This window comes from Lindgomyces ingoldianus, assembly GCF_010093535.1.
Source record: "Lindgomyces ingoldianus strain ATCC 200398 unplaced genomic scaffold BDR25scaffold_38, whole genome shotgun sequence".
Lineage (NCBI taxonomy): Eukaryota > Fungi > Ascomycota > Dothideomycetes > Pleosporales > Lindgomycetaceae > Lindgomyces > Lindgomyces ingoldianus.
This window is the reverse complement of record NW_022985199.1, coordinates 400,684-422,005: the sequence shown is the minus strand read 5'-3', so window position 1 is coordinate 422,005 and position 21,322 is coordinate 400,684. Positions and strand designations below refer to the sequence as shown.

The 21,322-nt window shown below is 49.3% G+C and overlaps 7 protein-coding genes across 7 annotated transcripts; 5 read left to right on the top strand and 2 right to left on the bottom strand.

The window, feature by feature from the left end:
* Positions 1-142: 142 nt before the first annotated feature.
* On the top strand, positions 143-1,123 carry BDR25DRAFT_378713 (Arabinanase/levansucrase/invertase; the record flags this gene model as incomplete). The annotated part of the gene is made up of 1 exon (XM_033697566.1): positions 143-1,123. One exon carries the CDS (start codon positions 143-145, stop codon positions 1,121-1,123), a length of 981 nt encoding a protein of 326 aa, XP_033542395.1.
* Positions 1,124-3,517: 2,394 nt separating this feature from the next.
* On the top strand, positions 3,518-7,586 carry BDR25DRAFT_328581 (FabD/lysophospholipase-like protein; the record flags this gene model as incomplete). Its single annotated transcript, XM_033692397.1, has 10 exons — positions 3,518-3,663; positions 3,847-3,992; positions 4,043-4,643; positions 4,697-4,988; positions 5,055-5,436; positions 5,601-6,270; positions 6,324-6,431; positions 6,488-6,828; positions 6,877-6,934; positions 6,989-7,586. 10 exons carry the CDS (start codon positions 3,518-3,520, stop codon positions 7,584-7,586), a joined length of 3,342 nt encoding a protein of 1,113 aa, XP_033542394.1.
* Positions 7,587-9,451: 1,865 nt separating this feature from the next.
* On the bottom strand, positions 9,452-11,213 carry BDR25DRAFT_360490 (uncharacterized protein; the record flags this gene model as incomplete). Its single annotated transcript, XM_033696263.1, has 12 exons — positions 9,452-9,522; positions 9,558-9,720; positions 9,773-9,785; positions 9,840-9,993; positions 10,020-10,069; positions 10,121-10,195; positions 10,229-10,265; positions 10,340-10,528; positions 10,575-10,674; positions 10,708-10,883; positions 10,920-11,151; positions 11,196-11,213. 12 exons carry the CDS (start codon positions 11,211-11,213, stop codon positions 9,452-9,454), a joined length of 1,278 nt encoding a protein of 425 aa, XP_033542393.1.
* A 55-nt stretch (positions 11,214-11,268) lies between these two features.
* BDR25DRAFT_360489 (uncharacterized protein) lies at positions 11,269-11,569 on the top strand (the record flags this gene model as incomplete). Its single annotated transcript, XM_033696262.1, has 3 exons — positions 11,269-11,286; positions 11,325-11,440; positions 11,485-11,569. The coding sequence occupies 3 exons, from the start codon at positions 11,269-11,271 to the stop codon at positions 11,567-11,569; spliced, it is 219 nt and encodes a 72-aa protein (XP_033542392.1).
* Positions 11,570-12,182: 613 nt separating this feature from the next.
* BDR25DRAFT_239412 (uncharacterized protein) lies at positions 12,183-12,911 on the bottom strand (the record flags this gene model as incomplete). Its single annotated transcript, XM_033685679.1, has 1 exon — positions 12,183-12,911. One exon carries the CDS (start codon positions 12,909-12,911, stop codon positions 12,183-12,185), a length of 729 nt encoding a protein of 242 aa, XP_033542391.1.
* A 556-nt stretch (positions 12,912-13,467) lies between these two features.
* Positions 13,468-14,115, top strand: BDR25DRAFT_378708 (uncharacterized protein; the record flags this gene model as incomplete). The annotated part of the gene is made up of 3 exons (XM_033697565.1): positions 13,468-13,771; positions 13,853-13,979; positions 14,045-14,115. The coding sequence occupies exons 1-3, from the start codon at positions 13,619-13,621 to the stop codon at positions 14,113-14,115; spliced, it is 351 nt and encodes a 116-aa protein (XP_033542390.1). The 5' UTR covers positions 13,468-13,618.
* Positions 14,116-18,401: 4,286 nt separating this feature from the next.
* On the top strand, positions 18,402-21,306 carry BDR25DRAFT_84907 (P-loop containing nucleoside triphosphate hydrolase protein). The gene has a single exon (XM_033699143.1). It carries the CDS (start codon positions 18,540-18,542, stop codon positions 21,195-21,197), a length of 2,658 nt encoding a protein of 885 aa, XP_033542389.1. The 5' UTR covers positions 18,402-18,539; the 3' UTR covers positions 21,198-21,306.
* Positions 21,307-21,322: the final 16 nt, after the last annotated feature.

The following is a 21,322-nucleotide window of genomic DNA, read 5'->3' as shown; positions in this document are numbered from 1 at the left end:
GGATAATATGGATGAATTGAAGGCCGTTTGGGCCTCGCGGGGCAGCTCCATAAAGGCTCACGATGCCAACCCGGCAACTTGCTAACACCACTTTCTTTACGATAATCCTTTAGCTACTCAATTCGTCCGGATCTCTGCAGTCATGGCCGATAAAGACCCCATCGTCACACACGTCTTTACTGCCGACCCGTCTGCGCATGTTTTCAATGGCAAGCTCTACGTTTACCCCTCCCACGATCGTGAGACCGATATCAAGGACAATGATAATGGAGATCAGTATGACATGAATGATTATCATGTTTTTAGTATGGACACAGTCGGTGGGCCCGTGACTGACCACGGAGTTGCACTGAAACAGGAGGATATTCCGTGGGTCTCGAAGCAACTCTGGGCTCCAGATGCGGCACAAAAGAACGGTAAATATTACCTGTTCTTCCCTGCAAGAGATCATGAGGGAATCTTCAGGATTGGTGTGGCTGTTGGAGATGAGCCAGGAGGTCCTTTCAAACCGGAGCCGGAGCCGATTCAGGGCAGCTTCAGTATCGACCCTGCAAGTTTCGTGGACGACGACGGACAAGCATACCTCTATTTTGGCGGCATATGGGGTGGACAATTGCAGTGCTGGAGCACTGGAAAATTTGTGAGGGAGAGTTACTCAAAAATGGAAGCGCAGGAGGGTCCTGCTTTGTGCGCAAAAGTTGCAAAACTGAGCGAAGATATGAAGTCCCTCAAGTCTGATGTCCAGGATGTCGTAATATTAGACAAAGATAGACAGCCACTTCCAGCGTCCGACCACGATAGGAGATTCTTCGAAGCAGCCTGGATGCACAAGTACAATGGCAAATACTACTTCTCGTACTCCACCGGCGATTCGCACTACCTCTGCTACGCGACAAGCGACAACCCACTTGGTCCATTTACGTACGGCGGCAGGATCCTAGAACCAGTCATAGGATGGACTACGCATCACTCTATCGTAGAGTTCAAGGGCAAATGGTATCTTTTCTACCATGATACTTCACTGTCGAAGGGCGTCAATCACCTAAGGTGTGTGAAGATTAGAGAGATTGTGTATGATGATGAAGGCAAGATTGGCCTGGCAGAGCCCCAGCCGAAAGTATAGAGTATGCAGCTATTGGTATATTTGCGACACCTTGTAAAAAATCTTTAGAAGCTCAGTCACGCAAGACCCATAGTTTGAACTAGGTCTTTTTGTTACCATTGACATGAATATTGTATTGCTATCCGCTTTCACATATTCTCCCCTCCCCAATCTTGATTTCTAGCTCCAAACGGGATTAAGGGGTTCGTTTCACCGTCCCAACGTTCCTTCTATATAGGACATCTTTGATCGGTTTACCATCGTGTCGGGAGAGGGGTTGAGCTGGTGACGGGGATGGTGTTGCTCGCGGCTGAGATGACGGGCCACCTTGTTGTTGCATTCCTTGTTCGAATCTCAACTTCTTTGCTGCATATAGCTCTAATAGTATGCACTTCTTCCTCATTCTAGTCTCAATTGTGTCGTCGAGGGCCCTTATATAGAGTTTATCTATGATCTGGTTGCATTGCTTAGCCGTGTATCCACTCTCGCTACCCTTCCTCACTCTTCCAGAAGGGTTTCATCTGCGGGTTCTCCGGTAGTACAATGCTTCACCTCCTCTCTCCTTTCCTCCTTGCTCTGCTGCTCCGGGCTAGAAGGGGCAAACCATTGCTTCTTTTTAGATCCCAATCCATCGTTTGTAAGGAATACCATCTGATGAGCAAGCCTCTGGAATTATCTTCCTCAATATCATTATATTTCTCCCTTCATTCTTCTTAATTCCACGTAACGCTTGAAGAACTTCCGATTTTGGATGCTCTTGAGGCTGGACCTTTATTCCCCGGTCCTGTCAATGAGTTCAAAACCCACAATTTCAAGCCAAAGCTTTTTTTTTCTTAATAGGAGTGCAAGGATTTCCCTCCTGCTTGAGGGCAAAGCGCTGTTACTTCCAAAGAGATGCAAACCTGGCTGATGTTGCAATTTCTTGTCAGGCTGAATTCCTCGATTTGGTAGTGGTGTCTGAGAAGATAGGGATGGATGTGTGGAACTAGTTTCGCTTAATATCATAAATTTAGTTCGGATTCTGGCCTCACTAGCTTCGATATCGGATTGGGCTGCTCTGCTGAGGGTTTGCTTCATAGAGCTCGCTGGCTTTAACTGGATCTTTTTGGGGAAGTATTTGTCAGTTTACCTGCACAGATTCTCCAGACAGTTATTATGCACTAGAGACATGCGTTGGAGCCATTTTTGCTGGGAGTGACAAAGCGTCTCGCTGTTTAAGCAGTAAGCTGTGAATTGGAATGCTGGGTGTCAAGTGGTGTTGCCTGAGAGCAGGTGTGCGGGTTAGTGTTTAGTAGTGGAGAAGGAGACAGGTTTGCCTCTGGATCATTAGGGTTAACTCGAAAATATAGTATGTTAGTGTGGATCACCTTGTATTCCCTATTTTCAAACACGTCAAAATGCTTTTGTGGGAAATTTATCCACCGTTCTCTGGTAACGAGGTGTTCTCCGCCATGTTGCTGCTCCTCCTTATCCATCTCAGCCGTCCACGTAACCATGGTAGTGGCACCATGATGACTCGAATCTCGAATGCACACTTTCCCATAGTGAACGAAATAACACATAACATGCTATCACCTGCCATAGAACACTAGCCGGGGGAGTTGGAGGGTCGAGCCTCTTGCTAGGATTGGGGAGAGAGCAAACATAGTGTAGATGCCTACCCTAAATTAGGTTCTGCTATCCACTCTATTTTTGCCACTATACAGTGTCGATACTGTCGAGGCTGTGGTGCACTAGTTTTGGAAATGGACATTTGTACTTACTAAGCGCATCATCGCCCTCTTAAAAGCGCTCTACACCCTAAGATGCTGGTACTGTAAATCTTAAATAGCTTAACCTGCTTAGGTAGGAGATCCTGAGGCTGAGCTTGGGTGAATGATGACGCACGTGCAGACTAACTTATACTTTAAGTGGTTAGTCAAAATGATGACTAAGATAACCTCTCCTTCTAGCTGAGTACTATCGCCATGACGGCAAGTTAATCAGACGCCGTGGAGAAATCATTTCCTCTACGTTATATTAACCTCTTCCTTTTTAATCCCGCTTCAAGGCTGGACCTCCTCGATAGACATGGCCATGTCGCACAACCCTCGAGCTCAGCCCCCTGCACCTCATCTACCTTTCTCCTCACAAGAGCCAGGCTGCCCACGAATCTCGATACATTGCACGTGTGCGGGCCGTTCAACGAGGCTGTGTCGGTATGCCTCGCCTCGCTCGCGGTATCGTTCGTTGGCCAATTGGCGAGACTAGCTTGGACGAGGCTGAACGCACCAGGCTCCTCACGTCTTTCTTTTTGCCGTGACTTGTTCCCGGAATCCTCTTTCTGTTGGTCTTAACCTGTTCCTTTCTTTATAGTTTTCATGCACTCTCGATCGACATCGATTTAAGGCTTCTTTAGTTCGGGCTGGGAACAGCATGGATTCATTTGATGATGATGTGCGGGGGCGTCCGAAGCGTGCCCCACCACCTCCACCTCCGCGATATCACAACCATCCACCTCAGCCTCAGCCTGACCAAGGACTATCGAAAAGTTCTGATGATGGCTCTTATCTTCCCGTCACGTAGGTTCTTTGCTGGTTCCTAGTATACTAAAGCAAAACGTTGGCTAAATCTTCTATATCTAGAGGCCCGTCAGCTGATCAACTTTGCGCGGCCTGTGAGCTGTGTTTACCGCCACTGTTCCTTTGTAATGCGTGCAATTGTTTTTTCTGTGACCCTTGTTGGGCGAAACAACCAGCACACAGAACTCAGCGACGAGCACCGAATGGCATCCGACACGAGAAGACTGATTTCCAGTTGGCGCAAATCATGGACAGTGTGTTCTACCAACCCACCGATGAAGAATCATATCGGCGGCTATTCTATGAAGATAGGCATACTTCGTGGTTTGGTTAGTGTACTAAACATGCTCTGAGGTGCTCCACGACTAATCTCGAATAGGAGTTAACAAAGATGGACCTCGACTGATGTTCCTCGACCATGGACGTTACGGGGAGGTAATGGCGAGGACGAGCTCGAACCGTTCTGTTCCTACTCCCAATTCCAATCCTTTTACAGCTAGGATATCTCAAGGCCAACGAACTCCAAGCTTAGTAAGTCTCGTTGGACAAACAGGAGCTGGAAAAAGTACACTTGTCAAATTACTTATCGACCTTCAACACCGATCCATTGGCAAGAGTTTTCCTGCGCCTGTCATTGGGATGCCAGGAAAGGACGTGCCCACTTCTGAAGGAGTTCACCTCTACTTAGATCCAGGTTCTGCATTCACCGACGCTCCACTCCTGTACGCTGACTGTGAGGGACTTGATGGCGGGGAACGAGAGCCTATCAGCGCGCGGTACGGGCGACGAGAGTCCGACTTTGGAAACGAGCGTGAGTATGGGATGGGCCTCTCATCTAAGACGCGATACACATCGGAACACGAGTTGATGTGGGCGGATTCAGCTTTTCGACGGAGCCGCGAGTTCATTGTTACCAGCCTCTATCCAAGGCTTCTGTATACTTTTTCTGATGTCATCATTTTTGTCCTTCGAAACCCTCGGTAAGCAGAGAGCCGACCTCTTGGAGGCTGGTTTGGGTACTAACGTTTACTAGCGTAATAGAGAGCGTATTTGAACAGCTCATCGATTGGGCTGCTGTTGCTCTGGAAACCTCGTCTAACCAGCCTGCTCTTCCACATGCCATCATACTATTAAATACTTGTGAACTTGACGTCGATGATGGATCATGGGACGTTGAAACCGCGACGGGTAATCTTCTTGACGCCTTATCGCACACTATTCATTTGAACCCTACCTTCCAAAAGTATGCTCAATACTGGCAAGAAAGAGACAAGAAAGTAGATTCTGTGAAGGAGCTAATGATGTGTTATTATAGCTCTTTGAGAGTATGTCATAGAGCCATAGTCACTTCTAACTTTTAAGGTGGAAGAGCATTACTAACGACCTTGTAGATTGTTCGAATGCCAGACAAAAGCCAGCCTCAATTGGTGCAGTCTCAAACGGATAAGCTTTACCAGGAAATCCAAACAGCGTGTATTGCGGCCCGGACGCGAAAAGCCGAACTCAGGATGCTTCTCGATGCAGGAGAATTGCAATCGTATCTTCAATTCGCATTTGAACACTTCTCGGCTAGATTAGACGTCCCATTCGACTTCGTCCAAGCATCATTCCTAAATAATCCAATCCCTTCAGACTTCGGCGGAAGTATCCTAAAATTGGCTATCAGGATGGTGGAGCAAGAAGACGATCCTGATGCCAGGGTTATTTTCAGCAAGCTTAGTTGTATGGTCGCCTCTTGCATTATGCTCGACTCCGTGCGGCACAAAATCAAAGGTGAGCGAGGGGAAGGGACAGAATTCCCCGTCGCAGAATCGAACTCCTTACCCTTGGCAAGGGACCGGCAAGACGGTTCCTAGTCCGATATCTAGTCACGTTTCGCTTCGAGTCATGATTGGGGGAAACCCGAGTAAGGACGACAGTGCTAACAGTGTAAATAGGCAATGCAGACTCCATCTTCCCACTTTATCTTCAGCACTTGGAAGTTGCTCTAAAAGACTTCTGTGACCGTCACTGGCCCTGCGAATTTGCAATCAACCGAGCGGCTCGCAACCGGATCCCAAAACTGATGGATAACCGGGCTGGGCTATCAACCATTACGAAATGCGTAAACGTTCGTAGCGGCCATGGTTCCAAAGGGCACCAGCTCGCCGATGGACGGGTGTTTGCTGCAGGAGAATACGTCTCAGACTTTTCATTTGGGGAGAATCGAGACGAATTCCTCAACATGGTCTATTTCCGCCTAGAGCATCTTTTAGACCTGCTTACAATTCGTCTTAGCAATGGCGAAGCAGAAAGAGAGGCTGCAAAAGAGCTGCACAGAGACGACGTTATGGCTCATTTCTATGGCGATGGTCCCAAAGGAGGTGTCAGATCTGTTCACAGTCACTCCGTCTGTTTCTGCTGCCTTTTTGAATCGCCAGAACACTGTTTGCCTTGCGGTCATATTCTCTGCACTGCATGCATTAAAACCTATGGGAAGTCGAAGGACGCGAACACAGTCGAAATGTACGAATGTCCATTAGAGACAAACGCTGCTGGGAGATATCAACCTTGGACAGTCCACTTAAAGCCAGAATCGGCAGGTCTTAGGGTGTTGTGTCTCGATAGGTAAGCTCCCGAAAGATGGCCAGCTGGCTTAAAATAACATCATTTTCTGTTAGTGGTGGCGTTCGAAATGTAATACAGTTGGAGATTCTTCGATTACTTGAAAGAGAGCTGAATGGGAAACTTCCAATCCAGTGTTTCTTTGATCTGATAGTTGGTTCCGGGTAAGAAACGGTCCTTTAGCCGGATCTTTATCAGTCACTAACCTTACTCAAATTAGGACTGCTGGTATTATAGCTCTTGGGCTTGGGACCCGAAACTGGAGCGTGGAAGAGTGTCTAGATCATTTTGAGAAGATTTGCGCCCAAGCCTTTGCCAATCGTGGAGGCCGGCATATCCCTGGTGCTGGCTGGCTGGTCGAAAGTCTAGCGCATGCCAAATATGACAGCATTCCCTTGGAAGCAGCCCTTAAAGAGGCTTTCTCCGATAGTCAATATCTCTTTGGTGGACCACGTCACAGGGGGCTCTCGGATCTCAACGTCAAGGTTGCTCTCGCAACTTCAACTCCAGGAGGGAACGACGTAGTACTAGCGAACTATAACCGTCAACTGAGGTGGCGTGGTATAGAACACTATCTCACGTAAAAGAAGAAGGCTAACTCCAATCTAGATAAATACCAATTCTATCGCTCAGAGAATCTTGCAGCGGAGTTCAAGACTTGGGAGGTGTAAGACTTGCAGTCTAGTACTTATGCTTGATATATTGAACTAACCTCCTTCAGCGCGCGAGCCTGTATGGCAACACCGAGACTTTTCAAACCTATGCAGCATCTCCCCTCCAGGCAAGCATTGCTCGAATCCGGAATCCACTCTCAAAACCCCATCCACATAGCAATGAATGAATGCCGAGCCCTCCTTCCGAGTTCTAGTGCTAGAGATAAGCACCCAGACATCATCCTTTCTCTTGGGTCCGGAATATATTCTACAAATAGCAGCGTGATAGAGCCTATCTCCTCACGTCCTTCGAGAGCTTTCAGCATTCGAAGTCGGACGGTGAAGACGTCTGAGTATCAAATCTTGATGGCAGCCCACTGTCAAAAGATCTGGGACGATCATATCAACAGCTTATTTGGATCCTCTTCAAGCTCCGCCTTTGTCCGTCTGAATCCTGAGATTTCCGAAAACCTTACCAGTTTCGAATCTCACGAGTCGATGAAGCTACTGCGAAGTCATATAGTAGAGCAATACAGAAACGATGCGCGAATAAAACAACTCGCGGCTCAATTGATAGCCACGCTGTTCTACTTTGAAACGGTAGGTAGTATCTGGGATACATGCGAAGATGGACTCTCTATGAAAGGCAAGCCTTTTCTCCTGTAGGAAGCGTCTCTACTAACTAAATTTTAGGAAGGATCCTCTGCCGGCTCCCCAACGAGACACCAGAAGTACGCGAAGTTGGCCGATTTCTGAAGGCCCGAGGAAGAGATCGCGCGAACTTCCTCTTCGCGGAGAACGCACAAACACCCCAATACTTCCCTATATCCCCATCAATTTTCGAAAACATGATCAGAAACATGGTTTTCGAGATGCCGGATATTTCAGTACGCCTATCATCCAAAGACTCAATAATTAGGGCCTCTCTTCTTCTCGAAGATTGGGAACAGAACTCGATAAGTGGGTTTCCTCGCTCTCTCGGGTCCACCGAAGATACAACAGCCAGTAAGTTTTCCTTAAACGAACAGAGAATGAAGCTAATGTCACAGGACGAACATGGGGCCCGACTGATACCGGGCGATCTCAGTTTATTCAACCTAGGGCAAGAGCATGGAGTCGACCTGATGAAGATTTCCGAGCCTCCCTCGAATTCGAACCGTTTCCGAAGAATGAAGGCAGTAGCTCATCATCCTTGAGCATAAGTCGACCACAACGTGATCGACGAAATACCTCGCCATCGCGCGTCTCCTCGGAATCAGGATACGGCCACTTTCTGACTCCAACAATGCCCAACCATGGAATTCGTGATAGTAACATACCTACCGGTGTACGGATACCAAGGCCCATCTCAGAGCTTGCCGATACATCTGTGCAACCGTTTCGAGCACCACCACCACCACCTCCTCCTCCTCCTCCTCCTCTGCCTACGCCCAAGTCTCTTGAGCAACCTTCTAAGCAGCCTCCCTCTGTCCGTATAGGAGCCCATACGCCAAGTAATTCAAGCTCCTCCTCTGAGTCGACATTGTCAATAGACGAGGTGAATGAATCAGTCACTTCTGTCGAACCGTCGCCTTCAGATCCTGTCCCACTAGATCCCCTTAATGTCCATTTTCACGATAGCTCCACTGAGTACACATTAATTGATGCAATGCATCGGAAAATGATGAGCGAGTTGCAGTCTCGTGGGAAGCCTCGAAAAGACCCCATGGAGGGTAATGCCTCTCAGCCTACAGTGTTACCTAGGGTTCCAAAGCGTCCAGATGCCCCTCGTGTTCGGCAGCCTTTAGAGACAGGCTACATAGCTTATTCCCCACCAAAAGATCAGATCATGCGAGAAACAGAAGCACCGTCACGGCTAACAAGGCCTACTCATAACCGGAACGACTCCAAGACAGTGCCCATACCTGATCAAGATGCTAGCATACCAGTGGCAGCGGTTCCGTCAGGGAGAAGGCAACCTCCCCCACCTCCACCAGTCGCACCACCTGCAGCGAGAAGACGACCTCCAGTCCCAAAGAAACGAGAAGACTTGAGGATGAGATTTAATGAGGGAGAAGGGCGCTAGGGCGCACGATATGTTATCGACTGAACTGGACCCTGGCGAGTGTGATGTGGCCGACAATTGAAGATATCCATTCGTAATTTTGGATAACACATTATATATCAGGCAAATTCTCATTTACCTCCTTTCATTGCATTCCACAAATGGCCTTAGGATTGTGCTTTGGAAGCGTGGTTTGAATTCTCCAATGCCCTGGGATAACCTCAACTCTGCCGCCTTACATTTTCCTGCATTGCTCCAGGTATTATAAGAACACCCAATTTTGCTTTCCCGCGACACAAACTTCTTATTCTCAAGGTTCGTGTTACCGGTGTCAGGACGCTTAAACGTGCGCCATTTCCTTTATATGGGCTGAGAAATTGTGATCGTATCAGTTCGGTGGACTTTTTTGCTTAATTCCCATACCTTGAACACAGTGTACTAATTACTTTAAGATGCACGATACAATCACCATTTTATACGTACTAAGCTAGAGGCAATTTCCGGTCCATGCTTTTCCTCGCTTCGGCATACTTACCACATATTCGGCAATCCATGTTGCTCAATTAGCAACCACGAGTTGCACAGCTAAACACTGATAGCGAGTAATTCCTTAGGCGACTTTCCAATTATTTCACTCACCATAGTCACGTCACAATGTCGAATAAGCCAATTTTGCAGAGCCGGGCAATGTTGTCGCGTACGCATATGTCTGTTGACTAAGACACGGAAAGTCTGAAAAGTGACATTCGCTGGCGCCTGTAAGAAGTGTATTGATTGTGCATAAGAAGAGAATGATGCCTACATACACATGAAAGAAATTTCTTGCGAGGATCCTGTGAGACAGCTTATTGAATTAAATCAGTAACACAGGGGACCTTTCCCAAACTTGAGCGGTCTCTCCTCCATATATCATACTTTCATCCACTACCAAAGACCTTTGTAGCACGTTCAGCTGGGAGGGCGCGTATGAGGTGGTTGAATGAGACGGCGAATGCGAAGAAAGGTTTGGTGAACTATCCACAGAACGTCCTGAATTCATAGGTCCCGGCGAATACGAATCGAAGCTGGCACCATCATTCTATACGGCGACACGAAACTCTCCTCACTGTCAAACACCGATGCTGCTGCTAGATGCAGCACCCCTCGAAAGCCTTACGGGGATGTCGACCGAAACATTGCGCCATTAATAATATGTGGTACATTAATCATTGACGTCAAACCAGATCCGCTTCTGAATTCCCCTCGCTCTGTCTGTCTTCAAAACGTCCGTGTTGGGAACCAGTCCGGCTCGTGTTGCATTACTTGGGTGGATCCCGACAGATGCGGCGAATTTGCTGCTAAATCATTATCTACAGAAGCATAATTATCTGAGTACCTTGGCGGATAATGTTATGTTGGGAGAGACGTGTATGAGGCAGTGTAAGAGTGTAAGAGAGACAGGAGATTGTACAGGGACCACCTGGGAAAGTGGGACGGTGGCGGTGGGCTGAGGTTGAAGTTGAGATTATCAATTTTAGCGAGGATTCGGGAATTAAATGTTGTTTTAGGGGATTGGTAATGTCGACTTGGTGGTTGTTTAGGCTATAGATGATGTTTATTCAAAGACATACAGTGAGAGGGAATAACAGCTATAGGGGATGTGGCAGTTGTGTTGAGTTTATTAGACGCAGTCATCTCCTTGAGAAATGCCTGCAGATGCATGATTTTCGACTGAACACATCTTTTACAGGGATGAGAACTGACATCCAGGAGTTTTGGTATAATGCTACGATCTATGAAACGGAAGTTATGATGAGTATGTAAATGCGACAACCATAAGGAAGGTATAAATTTGGTGATTGATATCTTGAAAAGTATTAGCGAATCGTAAGATTCTCCCACCTCAATTTGGCGATCTCCCAAAACGGAATTGGTAGTCCCTAACTGGGACCGAGAAGGACTTCAGCGCCATCAACCCATGCCACAACCGCCGCCCAATCCAAGAGCCAGCAGCCTCCTGCTAATATTCCTTGGGGCTGGATAATTCACTAAATGTACCTCATCAGTTGTGTTTGTGAAGTCTTGGGCTTGGGACTCGTCGTTTGTAGAGCTATAGGAAGAGGTTTTACTTGGGATATGTATGGCCCGAGAGCGAAGGGAAGGAAAGGCGCCACGTCGTTTGAGGGATGAGGTCCTTGCAACGTCTGACTGCCTGAGGTCAGCGCCACTAAATCATGGTCTTAGGACTTGACCTGAAGCCGGTTTAGCATTGGAGATAGCTCATCACATAGTTATTCAAAGATTCTGAGGCATCTGAGAGGAGGGATGTTCAAAATGGGGTCGGTTTGTAAGGCTGCATGCATGGCGCGGGAAGGATTTAGCGTGTTGGAATCTTTCGGTTTGCAGTGGCGACCGTTGACTTCACAGCGGCAACACCAAAAGCCAAGCTTGTGATAGGCTACCACAAACACCTCGATCATAGATTTGACGCATTTTGGTGAAGCGTGGATATTAAGGGCAGTTCAATGATGTCATCACAAGTCACAAGACAAGGCGCGGCAGTTTGGAAGCTGATTCATTGTATCGTGAGACCATGTCCGAACCAGTAGCCCCTGATGAAAAGTAAGCCAGGACACAACTCCGGAGATGGGTCCGCATCATAAGAGACGGAAAAGGTCGCCGTATGCGAAGAAAGTAGAGGGGAAAATATCGCCATCATAATGGAAACACATCGCCGAAAAGAAGACATCCTCCATGCTTAACGTGTCTTGTACGTGACGTACAAATACGACGTTGCTCCATATGAGAGGAGATCGTTGTGAAAGGGAAAAGAGAGTAAAGAGGGATCAAGCAAAAAGGAAGGTGCAGTGATGCCAGATGCCCACCGCCGACTCAACTCCTCGTTTTGCCACTGAGTGATGAAAAGTCTAGATAGTAGGTACAGTGAAGTAGAGAACCCACCAGCCACGCTGGCTTCCAGAAGCTGGGTTATCTGCCAAGGGGCCGAAAACCCATCGCCATAAACGCCAGCATATCTCTGAGCATGTTGGCGTAGAAAACATGCAACATTAAGACCAGGAAGGAGGTGTGTAAGTAACCACTAACATGCCACATAGAAAGGTGAAGGGGTAAAGAGAAAGAGCTAGGAAACTCTGGAGTTGGTGCAATGAGAGGAGTCGTATCTTTGACAGCAGACGGTGCCAATGAAAGCCGCTGTTGTGGTGAGCAATAGGGAGATCCTACTGTTTCTTGGTCTTCTTGATCGCGCCTTTAGCAGAAACACGGGAAGAGGAAGCGGGCCGCTTCTTCGCGGCTGACTTTGGCTTGGTGGGGGTAGTTGGTGGAACGGGTGGAGTGGCGGGGGGAGAGACAGATCGCGTGAAGATGGGGAGGAACTCAATCGCCGGGACTTCCTTAGTCTCGCCGTTCCGGAGCATGTCGAGAATAATAGCGACAACATTCTTAACCTCTCTAAGGACCTTGCCGTGGCCGAGTTCGAAACCCAGCTCGTGGAGAACGGTAATTGGTGCCTCGAAAGCTTTGCCATCATCCTTCTGTGCAGAGAGGGTCTTAGCCACCTCGAGGTTCATTCCGCCGGCAAGGTTGCGGGAGAACAAATTCAAGCGCTGATCCTCGGACTTCTTCAACGCAATATCGTACTTCGTGCCTGGGTAGGCCGCCTCGATTAGGTCGAGTTGGCGGTTGATGAGAAAGATCTTGCGTTTCTGCCACAGGTCAGGCTTGTACGTGGCCCGCTGGTAGTGCTTGCGACAGAACAATGGCCAGTTGGTGATTTGGCGAGTACAAGCTTTGTTTCGACCGAAATGGTTGGAAATCACCTTGCGGGACAAGCTGATGGTGTACTGGCCAGTGCGGCACTCGGAATACTCGTCATTCATACACTTAAACTCGCGATGAACGAGCGTAGCCGGGCTGGCATCATGGTCGGAGCCGTCGCTGAGCTGCATCTCGGCTTGCGAAATATTCAGAGCTGGAAGTTGACGGGTGCTAGTGATGCCACTAGCGGCAGGGCAAGATGCTCCATGACCAACAGAGGGAGAAGGAGAGACTAGCTGACTAACCTCACGCTCGACCGAAGCATCAGGTGAAGAAAGGAGGCTATCAATTGACATTCGGGCCCTTACAGAGGTCTGTTGATCCTCCCCGTGCTCAGCTTCGAGGCCAACTGGGGCGGTGCTCGTCGCGACAGCGCAGTTGAACTCAGCCATTTGGGGTGACATGATGACAAGAAGGTAGGAAGAAGGTAGGAAGGTTATGTGGAGTGATATAACGGTGTCGGTAGATACCGAAGAGGAGCTGTGTTGGAAGACGAAGCTCAAGGTGTGCTTGGGGTGAGGCGTTAAGGGGATAGACGAAGTCTCACTCGAGGTGGGCGAAGGAGGTCTTATATAGGAAGGGCAAGGCAACAGGAAAGGCGCCGACATTCGGGAAGCTACGACGATGCAGCGGCGGGGAAGTCAACTGACAAACGCAGTAATTGACTGTTCAGCGCCTATGTGATCTCCCACTTCGCCGCATTTGACAATACCAAAGAACCCCACACAATAACAGCTTGCTATTCACATGGGCCGTCACCTCAGCCCGTTCAAAACCGAGTTCGTCCTACAATAGCCTTGTCTACAGACATAATGGCTTCAATTTGGAGTGCTTCGTGATGGCTCTCGGCGCTGAACTTGCGGTGTGGGCCTCAGGGTTCGGCCCTCCAACCCGCGCCCAGAGCGCAGATAGAACTGAACGGAAGGCGCAAGGCATTGCAGATGTGCCATTTTGGGCGGTATATTGCCGCCTAGGCCGCCGCTCTGAGAAGGTCAGTACGCTTATTTAGCGCGGTGAGCAGTTGGAGCATGGCATCGACTGGGATAGAGGCCGTGAGATACTGCGGTCAAAGGTGGGTGTGTCTGCAGGCGTTGCCTTCCAAACGCAGCGGGGTAGCTCGGAAGGTGAAGGCGGCGGAGCGGCAAATGACCATGGTTGGGAGAGAGGGCGGCCAAGTGCAAAGCTGCAAACAGTTGATGGTGAGCTGGCGGGCATTCCCTGAGGTGAGTGACAGGAGGGATTGAAACATACTTGATCTTGACAGCAATGCAGATCTATAAAGATGTGCTCCGTCTCATTACTGCTGGTGAGTATCAGCGTCCGCAAGATTCGTGACCCTACTGAGCATTTCGCCTTTCAAACCAAGCAGGCTTGGAAAGGCGACCGTAGGTGAGGGGAGACCAATACATCTAGAAATAGAAGGCCTTGGAGTAAGCAATATGTCCACTCGGAAGCCGTCTTTAGGTTTGTCCGTTGAAATTGTCGGGGGAGCTGCATGAAAGCAATATGAGCGACTTGCGTTGATGATCTAGGTGAAACTGAGAGGTTGGATAAGACGGCTGTAGGTGACGGAAGAATTTAATCTTATACTCGGAAAGGCTATCTTATAGTTTTTGAAGAGTCTTAATACTGTTACAAACTTTGAGACCCTTTTGTGAGAGACCGCTGCTGACTGAGACGTAGTGGAACCCATCGAAGTCAGAAAGTTGAGAGAGGGAGTAGGAATAATGCCAGAACGATAACTTGAGAGTGGTTACTTGAAGTAACTCATAGTTAGACTTTATGGAAAGAAAAGTGAGGAGGCGTCATGCCTGTGTATGAGATACGAGTTTAACATTCCCTTCAAAGCGTTGAACGTCTATGTCTATTCTGGCGCAACATGATTCCATGGAAGACCTGCAGAAGCACAGTTAAACACATTGTCCATTCACATTTCTCACTAGGCGAAAGTCGTGGGTGGTTCGGATGGAGAAATGGGGGCTACTGGCACGTGATCATCTCATCCCTGGCCGTCTACATATCTTCTGCACCTCCAATACTACCACGATAGTCTTCAGAGTAGGTAGAACTTCCTCGGCGCCTTGATTTTACCCTCCGCTGATGTTTCACAGGCGCGCGCAGACCCTGGGTGGTGGTGTAGAATGGTTCTGAAAGGCTCGCTGTTCGAAATTATGTTGCATTAAGGTTGGTGACACCACGCGCGTGGAAGGTACCATTCCCCATCAAGGAGAAACGTCATGGCCTAGGGAAACTCTATTTCGACGGCGTTCGTCCTATCGAGGCAGGGGAGGAAGTGGTCCGGCTAGGTCTTTCTGTGGCCACAAGGCAACGGAAGTAGACTTTCCCTAGGAGGCAACCAGCATGCGACAGCACCCCCTTCGGCATCACACTTCGGCATCACCCTTCAGCACCCCCACTCGGCACCAAACTACATCTCTAGGTTTAATACACCGCTGGGCCGGCGAGCTAGGGGACTGGGGCGCTTTAAAAAGCTTCATCAGGGCGTCAACGCGCTCGTCTCTTGCGCTACGGTGTTGACACAATTGTAAGAGTGCTGGCATATCCTTCAGGATGTCGACAGCAATTTCGACAGGTCCTTTCGACCCCCTTGTCTATGCTGGCGGCGGTTGCCAATCTGTAGCGCTGGCAAAACGAGGGGACGGCAACCAGGACAATGGCCATTGGTCACTGTCAGCAACTTGCCTCCCAGAAGCATCTCCCGACATCAAACACAACACAAGGAGCGGATGGCGGATGGTGACCAGAGGCAAGTGGGATACCGACAAGATGCTATAGGGTATCATTTTGTCGTCGAAGCAGGACCACCCTGACAAAGGTCTGCGCAATTCGTACCCAGATAGTTACGGACAGCAAAACTTCCCGCAAGTATCGGGCTGCCTGCATACTGCTGCAGCGGATGGCAAGGCACCGAAAACCGTGGAGACATGTAGGTTTGCCCATATCCTTTATTGGAGACTCTGTTTGCTGACCATAACTATTTCTAGTTCAAATAGTGCGACGTAAAGGCGTATCTAACAGCGACGGTAATGACACTATTCCCGAGAGACCTTCTGATTACGGCGATAAGACACTATCATGGATATGGTTCCGGTACACTTTCCATAGGACTTTGGTGGTGACGTTCTCGCAACAATCATCCGGTAGATCCCTGCGAACGAATTTGAAGACGTCTTAATACGCAAGATTGAGCATGAGCCCCAGCATTGGCAGCTCCATAACGAGGTGCAGAGCCCTAACTATCTTCATACTAAGTCTTCATTCCTTGTTAAAGTTTCTTGCTTCTGTACTGTGGTCTTTTCTTCCAAATGCTCTGCGTTGTCATTATCCTGTTGGTTGTCGATAACTTGAAGGCCATGTCAAATACGCTGCCCTTTTTGAAACCCTAGCCGATGGGCGAGACCCTACAAATAAAAGATGGTCAATTGGGAGAACCTCCGGGATCAGAAAACATGAACGAGAGAGGATAAAAAGAGAAGGGAGTAGCATCAAGGCAGAAAGATGGGATTCACCCTCATTCGATGAGAACAAGATGTCGCATCTTGCTTCAAGAAAGGAGCAAAGCTAAGAAAGATGCAAGAAGGATGACGGGCAATGAGATTATTGGAAATCATTCGACTTGTTTCGGACTTTGAACATGTAGCAACTGTTTGGAAGGAGATTGGCTGCTGGGTTCACCAAGTTGGCGTCGCCCCATACCACGGCCATTGGAATAGTCGGCGCTAGAACATCCTGAAAGTTGTTCTAGCAAGTTTCCTTCTTGAGAGATTGAGTATATCGAGTATTGTGGAGAGCCCAGGGTCTGCAAACCATCCTAGTAGATAGAAGTATCCACCGATTGATACCCCGCTAATCATTTTAGTTGCAGTAAGCCGTTCGGAGACAATGTTTTCGCAAGCTTCCAGGACTCATTCCGGTTCTCGACATTCGGAGGATTCAACTCGACTCGAATCGAATTGCAAGGGTAGCTGCGTGGATGCGAAAGAACAAGCAACTAATAATAAAGATCTTTCGTGAGTCCTCGTGCGCTTTAGGACTTCATCGGACAGTCTCCAGTATGCTCTAGCCCTTTTCTATCAAGAGGACCACGGCGGAAACACGTTCATGGGGATGGAGAGACCAGAGAATGGTGTTGAGTGTACCTGGTTATTCCTCGTTGAAAATCCCTGGATCTTTCGTTGCAAGGAATAAGTAGGACCCTCATAAGCATATTATGCATACGATCCTGAATTCACACGGGCCTCATATCCGACCACTACAGCCATGGTGTTGACGGTTGTTTCGCCCAAGCCTGAGCACACAATTGGATGTCTCGGTTGCCCTTGCCATAGTTGTGCCACTTGTGCCAAGCTTCTGGTCCTTGTGGTATGATACTTTATCGAGGGCTAGCAAGCTAGGTGTTGGAAGGACCATGGAGGCTTCGGAGGAGAACATGAAGGAGAATGACGCCCGATTGAACTGTGATGGGCTCTCGAGACCGTGATGGAGCTGACGGGGGAGCGAGTTAAGGTCGACAAGGAGTGTTAAGCGCTGCTGGAACGAATTCGACAGAGCAAGGTCCAAACCCAAACGCACACTGCAGAAGCGAAGAGGAACTCCCGGATGATAGCTCCATTGGCTTTGCCCCTTATGTTGCTGGTGCAGTGCGTGTGGTGGAGGGAGTGTGGCGGGGAGCGCCGGACCGTTCCTTGGCAATGGTAGGTCGACGAAGGGGGTAGAGGGCTCGTCGATGTGATGGTCAGCTCTATTGCAGCTGCATCGTCGAGCTCATACAGCTCTTAGGAGGATCTTACTGTTACTGTCGCGCCTTGAAAGGCCGTTGTGGTGATGGTAGTGGCCATGACGGAAGGCGGAGACCCTGCGGACCCCCGACCCACTCCTAGGCGACCCCTGTTTGCTGCCTGGCGAAGCAAAATTTCCCTCCTCCATATCACGACCTCGAGACCCCAGAGAGGGAGCAACTCTCTACTGTTTTGGGATTACAGGCTCTAACTGCCACCACCCCCTACCCAGTAATTCCAGCTTTCTTTCGCGGCCGCGCTCCGTACCCTCCACATCTTGCGTTAAACCAGCCTCCCACACCACACCACGGTACAGATTCTCGAGTATTACATTAACACACGAACACCTCTGGCAGCCAGTACCGGTTCTCGCAGAGGTACGCAGAGTTCCTCGGACGCAGAAACTGCGGTCAGGTTGGTTCACGTCAGCCACCTCGTAACTCCTCATCCTTGGCCACATGTGCAAAGCTGGAATAACGGACGAGGACCCCTTGTGCTCAACGCAGCGGAGAACACCACTGGATGCAAGTGATGATATTGCAAGAGAGGAAGCTGAAAGATTTAGCATACATATTCGTAGTTCGCGCAGAGACATAAATTTCATCCATCCCAACAAATTCGACCCTAAGGTAAGACACCACCATCGAGGGTTCAACTGCACCGTACCTGCATTCATTGGTCCTCAAGGTACAACTGTTTACTACGCAGACCAGCACGTAGGGCACTTTTGGCACTTCCCCATCTGGGCATCCCAAAATATCCTATCGACCTGCTTGTGACACCCAGCAACTGTCCGCTCTCCCAAGGCCCGCTTGTTCAAGTAGCACAAGCTGTCCCCGAGGTATTAAAATTTATAGACTTCAGCTTTAAACAGGTCGAAGATTTGTTTGCAAATCTTCCACATTATCTATATTGCCTGATCTTGTGCTCCAGCAATCACACCAGGTGTCCACTAGCGGAATGGCTTCGCATCCGAACTCTCCTCATTGGGAATTGGACGTTTATGCCACTCCCTTTGTGCCCCATGCGTTCAAGTCCGTCAATAACGAGCACGCCACTGTAATCGCCACCGATACCAAACACCAAGTCGATTTTGCTGCCTATACTGAGACTTTTGCAGCCAGACACTTTGTGCCGCAGCGATATAATGCCACCATCCCTCCTCCTGAAGGAACCGTGAATCATCCCCCCCTAGACTCAGATCTCTCTGTGTCATCATACTCTGAATTCTGGTCACCAGTGTACAATGTCGAACTTTCTGCCAAGCTTGAGGAGAATGATACCTACACGCTATACAATGTACCGCTAGTACCAACCGCAAGCCAGGAGGGGCACCAATTATACCGGCTCCTTGTCCCAGGATTGCGGGAGGAGACACCGTTCGTTGAGCTCGGTGATACCATCCAGCTTCGCCAGCTTCATCTTGACCCGTATGGCAATCTAGTTCAGCTGCCGGTTTACTTCGGCACCCAAAAGCCGATCTTTCTCACCTGGGGCGGTGTGCAATATGACGCAACCGTGGAAGATATAAACCGAGCGTACGAGCTGGTTTTCATAAGGGTCAAAGGTCTAGTTCCTCAGACAATGAGGTTCAATGTTGTCTTTTCGATGCGACGGAAACTTATTTCTGTGCAGTGGGCCGCTCTGCACCTTGTGTCAAGTGAGCTCTTGAGGATACTGGCAAAGCCTGGACCTTTGGGTTCTCGGGAGGTGCATGAGGAGCTACTTCAGAGGACTGCGAGTATGACTCTTACTACGAGTGGCCACTCAAATCAAACCAACGGTGCTAATGGGGAAATACAATCTCAAGACGACGGGGCTCCGAATGACTGGATTCGACGGATGTTATTCCCTGTTGATTCTGATGGTGTCATTCAAGAAAAACTACGTACACTCCCATGGAAACGAGGGCTCTTCGACCCCAAACTTAACTACGAACAACTCTCTGCAGTCGACTGCGTCTGTCGGAGTGACTATGGCGTTCTTCCTTACCTTATCTCAGGTCCGCCTGGCACGGGCAAGACGAAAACCCTGGTGGAGCTTGCTATGCAACTGATAAAAGATCAAGTTGATCATGTCCTCATCTGTGCACCGTCCGATGCGGCTGCAGATACGCTTGCTCTACGCCTTAGTAAGCATCTCAAACCGTCGCAACTTTTCCGACTCAACGGGCCTGGGAGGACGGTCGATGAGGTTCCTCAAGCCCTAAGGGGGTTTTGCTATAGGACACAGGACAAGGACCCCAATATGTACAATCTACCGCCTTTCCCGCAACTGATGAAGTATCTTATCGTAGTGACATCGACTCGAGATGCTTCCATCCTTATGAACGCCAAGGTCACTAATTCAGACCTATATACCATTGAAATGAGCATGCTTAAAACCTTCCATCCAGAATCGCAAGTCCCAGCAATCTCACTCCATTGGGGTGCCCTCCTCATCGATGAAGCTGCGCAAGCAACAGAACTCGAATCTCTTTTCGCACTTTCCATAGTCATGCCCCCACCATCATATCCATCGACCTTGCCGCAACCACAATTCGCAATGGCCGGTGACGAAAACCAACTCGGTCCTCGCACCGCATCAAAAAATCCACATCTCACGACCTCTCTCTTCGCCCGGCTATTCGCTCGCCCCCTTTACGCTAACCACCCCCTCTCCCGCTCCAACCTTCGACCCTCCACCTCCCCACCTGTCCTCACAGCTGCCATGCTCCCAATGAACTACCCAGCCTTCGAGAACCTGACTAGAAACTACCGCTCTCACCCTGCCATCCTCTCAGTCTCATCCTCCCTCTTCTACAACGACACTCTAATCCCCGAATCCCAACCCGCCGCCCATCCACTACATACCTCCCCCATCTGGACGCACCGCAACTGGCCAGTGAAATACATCCCACACCGGGGTCTCGATGAAATCGAGCGCGACGGCGGTGGCTGGTATAACGTATCTGAAGCCCGCATCGCCTGCAACCTCGCACAATATCTGTTTTCTTCCGCGCAAGTGCCGCAGGCGGAAATCATCATCATGAGCCCGTTCGCTGCACAGGTTAAGCTGCTACGTAAGGAGATGCGGAGTGCAAGGTATGGTAACGGATCTGGGCTATTTGGCGTGAATATCGGGCCGTTGGAAGCGTTTCAAGGTCTTGAGAGTAGGGTTGTGATTATCTGTACGACGCGTGCGCGGCCGAAATTCGTGAAGGGTGATGTTGAGAGAGGATTGGGAGTTGTGGGGATGCGGCAGAGGATGAATATGGCCATTACGCGGGCAAAAGAGGGGCTCTTTGTTATTGGAAATCCTGAGGTGTTGGCCATGGATGAGTGGTGGAGGGAGTGGGTTGCGTTTTGTTTGAGGAATGGACTTGTATCTGAGGATCTTGGAATACATGCGCAGAGGTTTAAGGGCGGGAAAGTGGGTGTGTTGGAGAAGGCGTTGGTTATTAAGGAGGAGAAGGCTAGGGAAGAGACAGCGGGAAGGCTGAGAGTTTTAGGTGGTGCCGTTTTGGGTCAGGGGGTCGACGAGGATGAGATGTGGGCTTTAGGGCTTAGGGCGGCTATGGAGGAGTGGGAAGAGGAGGGAGGCGGAGGCGAGGAAGACGAGGAAGACGAGGAAAATTGAAATGGAGGGAAGCGGACTTCGTTTCCAGATACCCAAGGCGTTGATAGTATGTTTTGGAAATGGGAGAGGCCTTGGATAAGTAGTTCCTCTCTTAAAGATAATAGAAGATTCCATGCAACATCAGT

Bases quoted from the DNA above. Each gene is read 5' to 3' on its own strand.
- BDR25DRAFT_84907 (XM_033699143.1), top strand. From the start codon at position 18,540: ATGGCTTCGCATCCGAACTCTCCTCATTGGGAATTGGACGTTTATGCC.